The following is a 16,439-nucleotide window of genomic DNA, read 5'->3' as shown; positions in this document are numbered from 1 at the left end:
CTCTAGACAGATGAATAGAATTTAACAATTCATTATTTAGATATTTAGATTTCGGCCTTCTGAAAGCTCCTCAGTTTAGCATCTCTTTTCAAGTTTGGCCAAGTTATTCACCGTGGATCTTTTGTCAGGCGTGTTATAGTTATAGAAATAGATGATGTGATTATTGATTGCCAGACCTCCCATAGTGGGCAGGGGTACATACTGTGTCTTCTATCCCCTTATATCTGTTTTCCAACATGCTTTCTGTCTTTGTCTTGGAATGAGATTACTTGGTTTGTCCTGGCCCTGGCCGGAGTCCTAGCTGGGAGGGAAACAGTCAATGGGAGTTGATATTTTTTTCCTTGTAAATCATCTCTCTGTTATGTATCTATTATTATATTTGTCATTTTGAATGTATAATGTAAGCATTTGAGTGTATACCTCTTTGTTGGATTTTGTGCTTGTGTTCGGATGAGATTTACAGGTGATCTCAAACCAATACATTGGTGGTGTGCTCTTGGAATCTACATCTGATCCCTATTTGTTCCCAGTTCCCCTATGTCTTACTTTTTCTTGGGTGATTTAATTGTAATTCTAGAACTTTTTACTATCACATTGTCTTCCTTTTTACTGGCGCTGATATAACCTAAATGTGTTGCAAGCGCCGTAAAATCCTTAAAAACAAACAAACAATTATTGTCAGACATGTCTGCCAATAATGAAAAATGATTATTGGCAGACACTGTCTGGCAATAACGATGGACGGTTATACACAGACACTTTTTTGAAACCTTGCTCTTTTAAACATTTAATTTATCCACATATGGAACGTTTCGTAATGCACGTATATAATTATAATTTATAATATAAGTGAAGTTGATAAATTATCTATTTAAAAAATCATAAAATTAACCAACAATAAATCAATCGATGGATAGTAGGTTACTATATATATATGCGTCGACATTCATGTGGATATCATGGCAGAATGGTTAAGTCATCTGCCTTAGAAGGCTTGTCGGAATGTCCCTTCCCCCCCCCCCCCCCCCCCCAAACAAAAAACAAAAAACAAATAAACTTTCAAAAACAATCCGAAGATTTAGAAGAGCAAAATAGATTATATATATTAAAAAATAAAAAATAAAAGAAAGAGAGAGAGAAATTTACCTCGGAAGTAGGGCAGGGAATAATGATAATATTAGTAATAATAATAATAATAATAATAATAATAATAATAATAATAATAATAATAATAATAATAATAATAATAATAATAATAATAATAATAATATCTTTTCCATACTTCTTCGTTCTTAATTCTATGCATCCATTTTATTCTAAGTAGGTCACACATGCACCTGTTTACGAAAATCGGTGTATCCTACTTGTACATGCCTGCGATGCATTCCAAGTTTCACATCCATACAGTAGGACTAAGACTCAACTAAGACTGACGTCACGTTATAGCTTTATTCAAAGGGAGATATCTTTAGTTCTCCAAACTTTGTTCAAAGATGTGAATGCAGCCTGTGCATTTCCTATCCATGCTTTCACCTCTGCTTCCGTGCCTCCATCTTTGTTAATTATATTCCCGAGATAGCAGAAAATGTCTATATCTTCAAGTTCCTGATCTTTTACTTTGATTTGCTCTCTTTCACGCATACCAATCCTTAAGACCTTTGACTTTGCAGGGTGAATTCTTAAACCAATGGATTTCGAGAGGCTGTTTATAATTGTGGTTTTTGCTTGCATCTGGTCCTTGGTGTGAGACAGAAGATCCAGATCATCCGTGTCCAGGACGTCCATTTTATCCATTTCTTTGCCATTTGGAGGTTTCCTTCATTCGCCAATCAATGGCAAAGTTGAACAGGATTGATAAGAGCAAGCATTCCTGCTTGACACCGATCTTAATTTCAAAGCTGTCAGTAAGCTGATCTTCATGTACAACCCTGCAATTTGTTCCTTCATACATTTCCTTAATGAGGTTTACCAACTTCTCGGGCATTCCATAATGTGCCAGAATTTTCCACAATGTTCCTCTGTCAATTTTGTTGAATAACCCAGAAAATTGACGGTAAGAGGAGAGTTCCATTCTATAGACTGTTCCACTATGACTCGCAGAAAGGCTAGTGTTAGTGGTTGAATGGTTTTTCCTAAAAACCTGCCTGTTCTTCCTGCAGTTTAGCATCTGTTGCATTCTTAATTCTCTCTAGATAATACGGTTGAAAACCTTTCCTTGAGAAGATGATTCCTCTATAATTATTACAATTACTGAGGTCCCCTTTCTTTGGAAGCTGACGAGATGTCCTTTCCAATCCTTTGGGAATACCCCGTCATTCCAGATTCTCTCAAATAGTGGGTGAAGGGCCTCAGAATTTTTTTCAGCATCAACTTTTCGAGCCGACGGTGGAATCTGGTCTGGTCCAGCAGCTTTCCTCCTTTTCATCTTGTTAATGACACTCACAACCTCTGTTATCGATGATGGATCACCGCTAATTGATAGCTCATTCCTTGCAGGTAAAATTTCAGGAGGGTTGTCTGGTGGTGGTCAGTTCAGAAGGCAGTGGAAATGTTCCCTCCATCACTTAGACTTAGATTGAGCCTCTTTTCCAAAAATAGTTTTCCCATCTTTATCTTTGACTGATATCAACAATTTTCCAGCAAGTGTCTTGGCAGTTTGATAAAGGATCCTCATGTGTCCTCCTATCGCTGCTTCTTCTGCTTTCTCTGCAAGTCTGTTCATGAATGCTTCCTTGTCTTTCTTCACAGATCTTTTGACTTCCTTAGCTGTGGCTCGATACTGCTTTTGTGCATCCAGTCTTGAAGCTCTTGTTTGACTTGCATTCACTTGTTCCTTCCTTGTTCTCTTTTTTTCATTAGCTCCAAGGTGATTGGACTTATCCATTCTTTATTTTCTGATTTCTTTACATCCAATACCTTCTGACAAGTTGTTATGTAGACTTCCTTGATCTTTGTCCAGTGTGACTCTACATCTATGTCCTCCTCGAGATCAGTTAGAGGTTGGAATATATTCGGTTGCAGTTTGAACTCCTCATTCTTTTCCCTATCTAGTGCATTCACCTGGAAGTGTGTGTGATCTGGTCCCATGCTTTCTGAGTCGGAGCTTAGGTTTTGCCAATAGCAGATGGTGGTCTGATAATGTTGATACATTCCTTGGCAACTTATCAATGACTTGTAGCAGACTATAAAATGTATCTTTGTCCTCATCTGGTGCGTCATTTGTTGGGGCATAGATATCTGTACAATGTCCATGTTGATATTCTTACTCCATGTTGGAAGGATGCCATGATGATCCGTTCTCTGTGTTGTTCCCATCCTCTCAGTGACTTCTGGGAAAACTTGCTTAGAATTATTCCTACTCCCTGTGTATGAATCCCGTCCCCTCTCTCTGAATATAAAATTTCTCCCCAGACTTGAGGTGTTTCTGTCCGGATTGTATCCAGTGGGTTTCGCTTACTCCAAGTATGCATTCATCTCTGTCACAACTTGAGAGCTTTTTCCTGCTTCATACATGGTGTGAATGTTCCACGATGCAATCTGAAGCTGCTTGTTTGGTGAAGATGTCATTGGGTCAGCAGAGTCTTTTCGACTTTGTCTGTTGTCCTTCATAAATTTTGTCATTTAATAATCTATGTATAATGTGGAAAGTATAGTAGATATTCTCTTCCGAGTGATGCTACTTTCCGTTTGTAATGTAGGTAAATGTAATAATAATCTCGGGATGGTTGACATTGGTACAGTGACACGGTCCTTGTCACCATCTTGCTTTGTTTACATAGAGACCATGGCCAGATGTTTTTAAAAGTTGTAAAGCTTGAAATGTGATCATTTTTTCGAAGCTGATCTTTCCTTTTTATTATGATTCTTTTGTAACCAAATTCATTAAAATCAAAATGTTACCAGAACAGTTTTAAATTAAAAATAGATGGATAGTTTTATCAAATAAATAACCCCTTTATAGTTTTCATTCTTTTATTCGATTTTTCCCCCCTTTATTCATGAATACTCCTCATTAGCTAGAAATAAAATAGTTTTGTCACCCCCCTCCCCCCCCCCCCCACCCACCATAAAATCACCTTTTTTCTTTCTTTCTCCCCGTACATGGGGGTGGGGGGGGGGTGATCAGAGGGTTTTCATGCCATCATTTGATTAATTTTTGCATCCTTCCTTTACAGAATGGCCACAAGTGCAAGTTTACTTATGCAGCACAAGGAGGCACCCATGAGGTAAGGCAAAATTTAATGTCTTAATATCACTTTTGGGGTCAATAATCTGTGCTTACCATTTCCTACTTACTATAGTAGACTCTGGGTAAGACAATACCGAGGGGAACAGAAAAATAAATCAACTTAATCGGAGTGTTGCCAAATGAGCAAAAATGCGTGTGAATAAAGCAAGCCTACCTAGAATAAATATGGCCCTTCATGTCGCGCTTTCCGCTGACGTTGCTTGGTCGCATCGAATTGACCAGAGAAGTAGAGGTCCCTGTAGTGGTCACGCTTTTTGTAAATCGTCAAGACTGAATTGGCTGGTATGCCAATTTCCTCTGCGATGATTTTCTGTCACATGCCAGACTTTTCAACTGCATTGATCAGCTCGATCTTTCTTTCAACCTTCTGTTTGCCATTGTAGATGTAAGACTTGATACTTATTAAGAGGGTCATTAGATAGGATGGCCTGGGATAAGAAATTAAAAATCTTGACTTGAAGTTGAAGTTGCGATGATGTAAAGTTTGAGATGGATAAATCAAAGCTATTTGATACTGCTTATGTACATTGAGTACAGACATCAGGCAAAGTACCTACATCACATCGGTGTGCGCCAATCGTTCACATATATTCTTAACCAATAAAGATTTTTACTGGTACCTTTTTTTACCAATGGAGAAACTTGTTTATTTGTGATATTATTGTGGTCATGAGTGATAAGAACATCGACTTAAGCGACATCAACTTTATGTGGAAAAGTGTTTTTTTTAAAAACGAATGTTATATAGGAAGAAGGGGAAGGGACCAAGAAAAAAAATCGACTTAAACAATGTCCAGAGTGCACTGTATTATGTGTCGATAGTGTAATCTTAAGCAACAGACATATGATGATATGAACACTCTGAAAGACAGAGTGAGAATGAAAAGAAAGTTTGGAGAGTTTCTAGTCTATTGCTAATTGCGAGCCCTTGAAACTTAGCCTAGTGATGGTTACGTGGGGGAGGGGGTTAGACAACTACAAGATGCATACTTCACAGTGGAGATATGCATGACGTGGATGAGACAATGGGGAGGGAAGGGCAGGGATGTTATGACAAGCTATGACAAAGGCAAAAACCCACATGTTCACATGCATGTTTGTGAGTGTGTGTGTCATGTGGCGACATGCCTGTGTATTTTGGTGAATTTTTACAGACATTACACACTCGAATAATATTGCACGATGAGGAGAGTAAAAGATGGTAGATGGAGGGACAGGATTACTGAGAGATAGATTTTTATTATACTCCCTGTCTATCGCATTCATACAGATCCAGATTGATGACTATTACTTTGACGGAGTTTATCTTAAACGTTTCAAGTAACTAATGATTTAGTGTAGAAAAATCGGGACTAGCCTTAGAATTTATTTTATGCAAGAGTTTATTTAAAAACTATCTAACATCATTGGAATGATGAGCAATTATCATCTCCTATAGTGGGCAGGGAGGTACATACTGTGTCTTCTATCTTCCTATGTCTGTTTTCCAACATGCTTTCTGTCTTTGTCTTGGAATAAGATTACTTGGTTTTGTCCTGGCCCTGTCCGGATACCCTGGCTGGGAGGGAAACAGTCAAATGTATAGTTAGTTTTGGGAGATGATATTTTGTTCCTTGTAAATCATCTCTCTGTTATGCACTGTATTATGTTTTGTTTATGTATTATATATGATTTGTAAATATTTGAGTGTATTCCTCTTAGTGGGGACCTGTGCTTGTGTCTGGATGAGACTTTTAGGTGATCTCAAACTAAGTACACTGATAGTGTGCTCTTGGAATCTACATCTGTTCCCTATTTGAACCAATTCCCCTTTGTCTGCCTTATTCTTGGATGCTTTAATTGTAATTCTAGAACTTTTTACTATCCCATTTTCTTCCTTTTTACTGGCGCTGATATGACCTTAATGTGTTGCAAGCGCCGTAAAACCCTTAAAAACAAAAACAAACAGCAATTATCATGTTGGAAAATGATGTTTTTGTCCAGCTTCAATTAAAGGAATAACATGTGCCTGTATTATTGTGTAGCAATGACTATCCCGCACAAATCTTTGGGCCTCTTTTTCGCTCACGAAGTGCCCAAATTCACGACAAAATATGGGACGAAGCCGTTCCGTACATGCTATTTAAAAAAATTAATTATGACGCTGTTTATCGATGAATATGAATATGACTGAAAGTTGGCACACAGTTAGAAAAGAGGTCATTTTAGATCATGTCAAGTGACAAAATTCGTGCGATTACCAGAAGACCGTTAAAAATAGATTTTTACTCTTTGGAGTACAATATTTCTAAAACTACAAAGAGGAGAGATTTTGTCGCTCATAAGGTTATATATGCACATTTCTTCTATTTATATTTCAAATTTCATTAGATTATGATAAGTACTTTTCCCATATTCTCACAAAACATCAACCCAATTTGCATTTCAATGAGCGAAAATATGGAGATGGCCATTTTGCTCCCCCATCGCGCGACACGAAAATGATGTGAGTGAGGCAAGGCTGCCAGGTGGCCAGACTTGACTTTAACCTGACCAAATTCGACTTCAAAAGTGGCTAAATAGAAAATCATATGGCTTTCACTATTAAGACTGGCCCACTTAAAATGAACTAAATTTTAACAAACAGAAAATTGAATAGACAAGGATAAATGTCACTGAGACAAAAATAGATGAATATAATTTAATAAAAGAAATAAAATTATATATTTGGCCACACACGTGGCCATCTGGCAACCTTGTTTGCGATGACTGATGACACAAATCTTCGTGCGCTTAAAAAAAATTAAGGCATTGTTTCATTGTTATGTCATAGGGATAGTAGATTAACACATTCTCTCTCTCTCTCTCTCTCTCTCTCTCTCTCTCTCTCTCTCTCTCTCTCTCTCTCTCTCTCTCTCTCTCTCTCTCTCTCTCTCAAATAAATACTAGAAATAACATAAGCCATGGCAGGGACGGCTGGTAATAATGGGCAGGGTGGGCAAATACCAGCCTGTTTTTTCAAGTTATAAGCTGTATTACCAGGTCCGAAATAATCAAATTTAAATTAGATAATTTCAAAAGTTACTACTTAAACTTGATACTTCGTACTGAAATCAATTTGTGTGTATTTTTGATAGATTGCGAATCACCATGCACCCGTAATGCATAAACCAGGATACGCTCCTGTTCTTTTTATCACCCCCCCCCCCCCCCCCCCCCCCCAACCCCTCCACTCCACTCCGCCCAAATCGTCATCTCATCGTCACGTCGCCTGACGGTGAACTAACTCCGATTTTTGCTGTCTGGCCTCTCTAGTACTAGGTCGGGCTAATTCAAATGAGCCCACCTTAATAACCAGTGAACACTGAATAGAGCTTTTGGCAAACGAACTTTTTCTTATTTATTGCCTTACTTGTGCTGGTACCATTGATGTAATGACTTTGGGAAGGTTCCAGTATTGAATTAAATTTATTAACTTACTAATATTATATCAATTTAGTATTAATTTGTTTTGTTTTTATATATTTGTTTATCCATTTAAATTATTTCTTTTTTTTTTTCTCGTTTTCTTTAAGTTCTTCTCAAAACTCATTTATTTAAATTGTTTTCTTATTTGTTTTTTGTTTTTTTTTTTTTTTTGTTTTTTTTTTTTTAACAAATTAATTTGTTAGTTTTTTTTATATTATTCTTAAAGTAATTACCGCTGTATTTTTATTGCCAGACTAAATAATTTTGCAAAACAATGTAATTTTCTATTGTATTCCGTCTAATAAAATAAAACACTTTTATTCAAAAGTCACGACTAAATAAATATATAAAATACAACCACCATTTTGGTTTTCTCAACAATTGAATTAGTATACGAGAAATACTCTTCTGAGTAAGGAGAGAGTTGAATTCCAAGTTATAGAGGAAATAAATACGTTTAAAGGAAGGGTGGGCAGATTCCGTACTTGCCCGTCCTGAAGCTAATAGACAGGTTGCGCATCGGGGAAATAAATACGTTTAAAGGAAGGGTGGGCAGATTCCGTACTTGCCCGTCCTGAAGCTAATACATAAGATGGTTCGCGACGAAGAGGCGGGAAGCTAGGGGTTGGTTGGGGAAGGAGTAAAGATAACACGGTCGTTATTGTGATAGTATAACGAATGCATGAGGAGAGATTGGTAACTTTCTTTTGTCTTAATTGTATTGTGTGAATTATTGGCGAAAGCCTAAGATTAAATAAACTTTTTAATATCGTATGGTGGTAACCATCATTGTCGACGACATCGTCGTTGTCATCATCATCATCATCATCATCATCATCGTTAACAACAACAACAACAACAACAACAACAACAACAACAACAACAACAACAACAATATTAACAACAAGTACAACAATCGTCTCCACAACTATCATTCTAACCAACAGCACCACCAAAACCACTATCATAATTACATCCTCCCTCACCGCCTCGTCTTCCTCCTCCTCCTCCACCACCACCACCACCGCTACCACTATTCCAACCACTACCACCACCGGCACAATCATTCTAACCACCAAGACAGCAGTAAAAATGATGCAATTTCAGCTCTGAATGAAACTCGAGTCATATCGCTGTTGTTGCTTCTCGATGAAAACTTTAAGGTTACTACATACTACTGAAAACCAGTAATGTAACAGAAATATTAATTTCGCCGTTGAGGGATTAAAGCATTTCTTTAATTTTTCGAGTGAACGAAATGGACTTCTATTGTCAAGGTGTTGTCGTATTATGTCTCGTCGCTTTATTTTTTAGTTATATTCTCTTTCGTGATTATTTTTTGATTACGTTTGGAATAATTAAAATCTACTGGTATTGTCATTTCATTGTGAATAATGTGATTATTTGTGGTTGAAATATTTTTTTTAAAGGTGAAAAAAAAAATTATAATTAAAAAATAAATAAATAAATAAATAATCTATATATATATATATATATATATATATATATATATATATATATATATATATATATATATATATATATATATATATATATATATATATAATATATATATATATATATATATATATATATATATATATATATATATATATATATGACCGGATCATCTTTGCCCAACCACTGTAAATAGGCTAGAACCGCCACTGAGCCATGGTCTCACGTTACTGATTGATAATAATTTAGCAGGCATTTTTCGTGTCATTTGTATGGGTTGTAGACACAAAATTACACTTCGGAAAAGTTCCAAATGATCAATTATATTTTAAAACAAAATTATAGTTGACCCTAGCCATACACCTCTAAGACTATACAAGTTAGAACTCTTCTGATGTCTTCATCATATTTTCTGATAATTATGTCATAAAATTGCCAAGTTTTAATATATAATTCCACGTATTAATCGAGATACAGCCACAAACCAGAATAAAACGCAGAAAAAGCGTCCCATATTTTCCGTATTTTTTTTCTCTTTGTGAGTCATCCAAATAAATGACACCTTTGAAACTGCATAACTTTGTTATATATTAATGGATTTTCAAAATTCAAAAAGATTTTTACTCAGTGGAGATAGGGCTTTGATTTAAGAGTAGTATTTCCTACAAAAATAGAAAACAAAAATGTTCATAGTCATTGCTATATTGCTCCATTTACTTGAATTCCACTTTAAACGAGATATTGCTCACAGAAGTCTAGATAGATATTTTGTTCTTTTCAGAAAGCATAGCTCTCATAAATTGCTTATATGGGTAATCCGTTTTCAAACAAATGCCGATGAACAATTTGAGCATGAACGTTAATTTCAAACAGCAGAAGATGGAAGATGCAGGAAGGAAGCAATTTTCTTTATGAACAGCAACAATTATTCCATCCTCTTCTGTTGTCTTATGAGGTCACCGTTGGCGAGGTTTATCTGCTATTGCACAAGTCTCCCGGTAACATTAAATTTATTTGAAATCGCAAAAAATGGTGGCAGTAGAAAAAAATGTAAAAAATCAATTGAAAGAACAATAAATTCCCTCATTGGTGATAAACCTTTTGACACATTATCGGCAGTTCCATGCCTAAAACTCCCAAAAAAAAACTAAAAGTAAACTTATTTTATCAGATGGGTACCTAACCCCCCCCCCCCCCCCCCCCCCCAAAAAAAAAAATTTTTTTTTTAAAAAATAGGAAAACTAATGATCAGCTAATAAGTCTGGTGTTTGTTAACCAATTCCTTGTGAGTCGGTAAGAATAATATTAAAGGATGATCTTAAGCTGACCCAATTATAAAATACAAGTGCAGCACATCTTTAAAGAACCCGTGCACGGTCTTGTGTGTTCTAACATCAAAATATCTTTCAATTGGTCAAATCTTGATTTTTCTATTCCAATTATAATTCCCACTTATAATTTACTTCTTCTATTGTCGGTCACAGTCTGTCCAAGATATTTGAATGACATCACCTGTTCTGTGATCTTATCATTCACTCTTACCCTAGTTGTCGTTCTCTGACATCACCATTACTTTCGTCTTTTGCACATTCATGTACAGCCCCATTTCTTCACTGTTGCTTTCAACTTTTTTTTTGGTGAGAATTTCTCTTTTTACAGAACTGACACATTTTTTGTTAAAATTTGCTTCAAAATTGTGTGCACACAGTCTTTTAGGTCATTGATTTACCAAAATTCCTCAGTTGTTTCATAATCATTCAAATGTTATTGATAGAATCTGTGTATTGTATTAGGATCATCATTTTGGCTTATTGTCACTAGCTTTGCACAGAGGCAAGGCAACTAATGATTGGACCCCGATTGTGATTCAGGTGCTTGCAAAGCAATTATATTTAATTCATGGTGATTTATAAACAAGTTCCATTGTATTTGTATGAAAATGGGGCTACACGGATGAGTCATCAATAGAAAAATTACATTGCTTATGTCAGAATTTCGTTGATCCAAAAACCACTTAAAGCACCTTTTGTGTTTACCCAATAATACCTTAAATTTGGGAATTCCTATTTAATTTTCCTTTTTATAACGGACTCATCACAGAAAAATTGAAAATAAAAAATATTCTGAGAATTTCAAGTTAAATTGTGACTATTATGGCAAAATGTCCTCTGATTTCCTAATTTTAAAATGTTGATTTTGACAGGAATGGTATTTTTCACTTGAAGTAATAGAAGGAGGCTCTGCTGTGATGTGCACCATTAGTCGAGAAAAGCAGTCATCTTATCTCTACTTTGAACATTTCAAAATGGAAGTGACAGGTTCCTTTGTATCCATATCAGAGGTCGACATCAAGGTAGGTTTTTTTTTTTAAGGACACCCAGTTCTTCCTAATGGGACTTCTGCATTGTGATTTTAAGTTTAGTGAAAAAGGAGGAGATGGGACTGCTCATGATGTTATGGGATCTTTATATAAAAAACCCCCAAAAGCTCGAGCTTTTATATAAGGCAATGTCCACTGGGTGTTCTCAAAGCATTTTACAAGTGGTTCAAAACCAACAGCAACTCTCATCATGTAGGACTAGACATCATGCCTTTAAGCCAGTACATCTTTTTCGATAGAAACAACGCTGTTGCCAGCTCTGTACTCAATTTACACCTGAATATGATGAGAGAATGTTTGTAAAGAGCCTTTTACAAGTACGTGAGTTTGCACAACCCAGAGTGTCACTTTAATCAGGGACCTACAGGTCTGGGGGTGAATCATAGCACTAGACTACAAACAATGGTGCACGTCTTTATAATGAATGTAGCCAATAATGAATGTAGCCAATCATGAAATTCTTTGACAAATGTTGCATTTACAAAGAAGTTTTCAATGTGGCTGTACTAAAAAATTAATTGCAGTACTTCTCTGTATTAGGTATCAAATTGAAGGAAATTAAATGAACTTTCTTTCTGAAATTAAAAAAAATTCATGCCTCACTGGTGTCCACGTTCCAAAGTCCCAGTTTCACTCCTCTAGAAACATGATTTTTTTGTAATTATTTCACTTATGAGTATGAGATTCATTAATGCAATGTTGCTGGATGGATGTATTCAAATTTGTTGTAAATTGGCAGCAGCAGATATGAGATCATATTTATATTTAATTCATTAGCTTTGATTTCAAATGGGCAGTGCTGCCTTTTATTTGGGTATTTGCATTTCATTTGTTGTTTGCTGAACTCTTTTTTTACCGAAATTAAAATAAAAACATTTGGACGGAATTTCCAGAGGGGAGCGATTTGACCATAGTGATCATAGGTAGGACGGCTTACGAAGTCAGTTTTTTTAAACAAACATATTATGAGGTATCAATTTGAAGGAAATTAAATTAACTTTCTATCTGAAATTTAAAAAAAATCATGCCCCACTGGTGTGGTGCCACCTCCCAGAGTCCTGGTTTCACTTCCCACTGGTGTCCATATCCAGTGGTTCTGTGTTCACTTCCCAGCGATCACCAATCAGAGTTTGCACAGTCAATCCGTATAATCACTTTGATTCATTGTTGTGAAACAACACGAGAGCCACGCCTCTTATTTCCTCTGATCAGAAAGTGAGCTATCTATTGCAGTAGATTATTTGGAAACAGCATGTTAATTATAGAGCTCTTTTCGATAAATAGATTGCTGCGCAAAATTATTTCAGTTGTTACAGTGAAAAAAATTGCCTCTCTAAAAGAGAGAATATTATTTCGAACTTCTTTTAGGAAGTCTCCTACAAAGTATATATTTATATATACAGTGCAACACTTGGATAACGACATTGCCCGGGACCGGAAAATTATGTTGTTATCCAGGGTTTTCAAAATGGCGGAAAACGGGGGCGTGGTGAGACCAGCGAATACATAACACTGTGATGTGCGGACCAGTGCCTGAGAGAAGACATGTCCCAACAACGTTAGAATTTGAATTTCTCCTGTTTATAAAGGGTATACCAGTTACGCTTTCACTCTTCAATGTGTATTGTCGAAAACAGTACTTGAGCGCCATTTAACAAAACTAAGAATACATCAAGAAAATCAAATGCCAATATAATAATATTGGACAAGAACACAGGTGCACACATTTAGTTTTGATTTTAATTAAAATCCATGTGATATGCTGATGAGTTTTGAATACTGAAATTTTTATTTATGTGGAGCAAATTTTACAAGCACTTAATATTAGTAGATCTTCATCTTGTGATATATTTTTAAAAATCCCAGAAAAAAACAACAAAACAAACAAACCAGGTATTAACCACAATTATATCAAATTTGGACTGATGTGTAGAAAACAAATGATTTTTCAAATTAAAAGTGAGTCAGTTATTGTTTTCCTGGCTATTCCAACATATTATATCCATAATTGCCCCATTGGACACGCATTGCCTGATATCAGGCTATATAACCTCCACTGACCTCAGACAGGTAGCTAAGAGGAAAGGTTTATAGTATAGACCCTTGAGAATTCCATACACTGATAAGCTTCTGCTGTGGTTCCATTTGAATTAATGCTGATTCCACGCAGTGTAGTAAACACGAGTTCTGATTGGTCGGTAACAAAGCAATCTCACTGGGAGGGGAAAAAAGCATTTTTAAAATTAAGAGTACCAGATGATGATAGTCGGGTATCAATCATGATGTTGCTAAACAGGTGTTTTATTAAATTGTATTTTGCTATTTTAACATTTTTTTTTATTACACATAACATATAAAGCAAAAAAAAAAAAAAAATCAGGACCAGAGGTCAATGTCGCTGTTCAGGGGTTGTCGTCCAGAGGTTGCACTGTATACATATTATAAAAAAAAAATTATATTCAATTTTCTGGACCCTATGTACAGCATATATCTCAGTGGCCACTCCGCATTTGGGAACGATCCCCTGGCCTCTTCCACAGGCTGCTTGGAGACAAAGAGAAGAAGCGTTTACACTCATTTTTATAAGAAGCATTATTATATTTTTATTTTAACTGAAGCCATGTTCTTCATTTCAACATTGTTTTTCATCTATTATTTTCCTTCCACTCTTATCTTATGTTACACAATTGTTCAAATTATAGAAATAGAATATGCTGTTAACTGTTTTACTGTCATATTTGATTATTTTGTTTTTCTGACTTTGGAAAACGTTGCCGAGTTAGATATTCCTTCTCATGACCAAATGTCATTCCAATCCTACAGGCATCCCAAAAAGACAATAAAAATCTTCAAGCTTCTGAATTTTCTCTAGAAGAGAATGCTGGTAAGTCTTCATTTTGCATATATACGGATTGTTTCATAAAGGAAGTTCTTATTTAACTTATTTAACTAGCCCGTGTTCTTTTTATTACCATGCTTCTGTTTTGACCTATTTTCCTGTGTCACAGATTTTCTTATTTTTAGTCACTTAAATTTTTTTTAAAAATGCACAACTGGATTACAAAAGTTTCATATCTTTTGTGTATCACTCTAGTAATGAGAAACAGATTTAAATATTAGTATTAGTAGTCAACTGAAATTATTGAACTAATCATTGTAGTACAGTGGAATCCTGATAAAGCCATCATTGCCAGATAAGAAAATTGGTCAACTTTAAGCATGATTGACTTTATCCAGTCAGTGGAACACACGTGCGGCTATGTGGTCTTGTGGTATGAGACTCGCTTTCAGATCGGAAGGTCCTGGGTTCGAGCCTCGCTCGGTGCATAGTTGAGTCCTTGGAAAAGGCTCTTTACTCACATTCTATCACCGTACTCAGGTGTAAATTGAGTACCTGGCCATTAACAGTGTTGTCTTAGTCTAAAACAAAATGTTATATCGCCTAACAGGCGTCATGTCTCATTCTACATGTTACGTGTTGCTGTTGGCCAGGGACCTCTTGTAAAGTGCTTTGAGCTAGTTTAGTGGATATTGCGCTATATAAAAAGAAAGGTCAAAGCTCAAACTCAACACACTTTGATAAATAACAGAAAATTTGGGACCAACAAGCAGCATTGACTTTAATTTGAAATAGACTTTAAGAGTGTTGACTTTATACTGTATTTAGTGAAATAGGAAATGCATCTTCCCCTCTACTGCTAGCTTGTGAACACCTGTCAACTTAAGTGCACTAGTTTCATCATACAAACATTGAAATAAACAATGTATCTTTTTTTGTAAATACCTAATCTGCACAATATTATGCAGCTTAAGATTGCAGTCTACATATGCCAACATGTTTTCAAAATTAGATGGTGGCAAGAGTTGTTTTACCCGAGACATTTATATTTATAATGTTTCTAGTTTTAAGACTGATTATTGCCTGCACCTCTGCTTAGAAGGTTTGAGCTAATTCATGTTTGCATGTCAGGTTTTTAGAAGGAAGAATATCAAGACATTAATGAGACGTTAATATAGACAAAATGTTGGTACTGCTATGAGCTTCCATTTAAATATGGTGTCAATTTCTCCTGAGTTTTTGATAAGAATTTATCTTAAGTGGATAATATGTACTGTAATTGTATGCAGGTTGTACTGTTAACTATGCATTTTCTTAATTTATTCTTTTGGTTTATTTTCAGTTTCCAGTACAGCCCAGTTCAAAAATAGATTGGAGAAAGTAGCTGTCTACTGCCGTGTGCTCAGAGAAGATTTGTGATACACATGTGTTAAAGAATGTTTCGGTTTTATTGTTGTGAGTGAGTGGGTTTGTGTATGACTGTATTTAAAGTATTGATCTCTGTCTATATGACTGTCGTGTCTTGTCTTAAGTCGCAGCTCTGTGTATCAAAGATAATTGCGATTGTGAGTATGGTGAGGACAAATGGATGTGCCTAGGCTTTTATTTTGATTTTATTTCATGTGGTTACAATAATGTACAGGTAATATTGATGTACATGCAAAATGAAAATTCTTCTTGATAAATAAATAAATACCTATATAATTGTTATCGTTGCTGTATTATTATTATTACCACGTTACACATACAATAAATATTACAGTGGACACCTTTTAAATCGATCTCCAAGGGACATTAACCAAAAATCAACATCTGAAAAAGCGAGATAAATAATCACACGTGTATCTGCGCTACTATCTATTGTCCTGAAAAGAAGGCTATCGTCTGCGAACAGTTTAAGCCTTGTTTGTGAAGATAATTCATTTCAGAGTTCATTTATAAATATCAAGAAGCATAAAGGCCCAAATACTGTTCCTTGCGGTTCTCCTGATAAGACATTATATTTTTGCTTGAGTTTCCATCACTTTGCGTTCGATTGCAAAGCCAGTCCTTGAACCAAGTAGATT

General features: G+C 35.6%; 1 protein-coding gene across 1 annotated transcript in view; it reads left to right on the top strand.

The window, feature by feature from the left end:
- Positions 1 to 16,077, top strand: part of LOC144965114 (myeloid-derived growth factor-like) — a 16,386-nt gene extending 309 nt beyond the window's left edge. The window contains exons 2-5 of the mRNA XM_078900054.1: positions 4,176 to 4,226; positions 11,358 to 11,507; positions 14,358 to 14,418; positions 15,716 to 16,077. Of these exons, the coding sequence (XP_078756180.1) occupies positions 4,176 to 4,226; positions 11,358 to 11,507; positions 14,358 to 14,418; positions 15,716 to 15,792 (339 nt within the window). The 3' untranslated portion in view covers positions 15,793 to 16,077. The remainder of the gene's footprint in view (positions 1 to 4,175; positions 4,227 to 11,357; positions 11,508 to 14,357; positions 14,419 to 15,715) is intronic.
- The last annotated feature ends 362 nt before the right edge of the window (positions 16,078 to 16,439 follow it).

The sequence above is a fragment of the Berghia stephanieae genome, chromosome 2 (genome assembly GCF_034508935.2).
Source record: "Berghia stephanieae isolate SIO BIC M18660-M18661 chromosome 2, UCSD_Bste_1.3, whole genome shotgun sequence".
In the NCBI taxonomy this organism is placed as follows: Eukaryota; Metazoa; Mollusca; class Gastropoda; order Nudibranchia; family Aeolidiidae; genus Berghia; species Berghia stephanieae.
The sequence above is the reverse complement of the archived record's forward strand: the minus strand, read 5'-3'. Positions and strand labels throughout refer to the sequence as shown.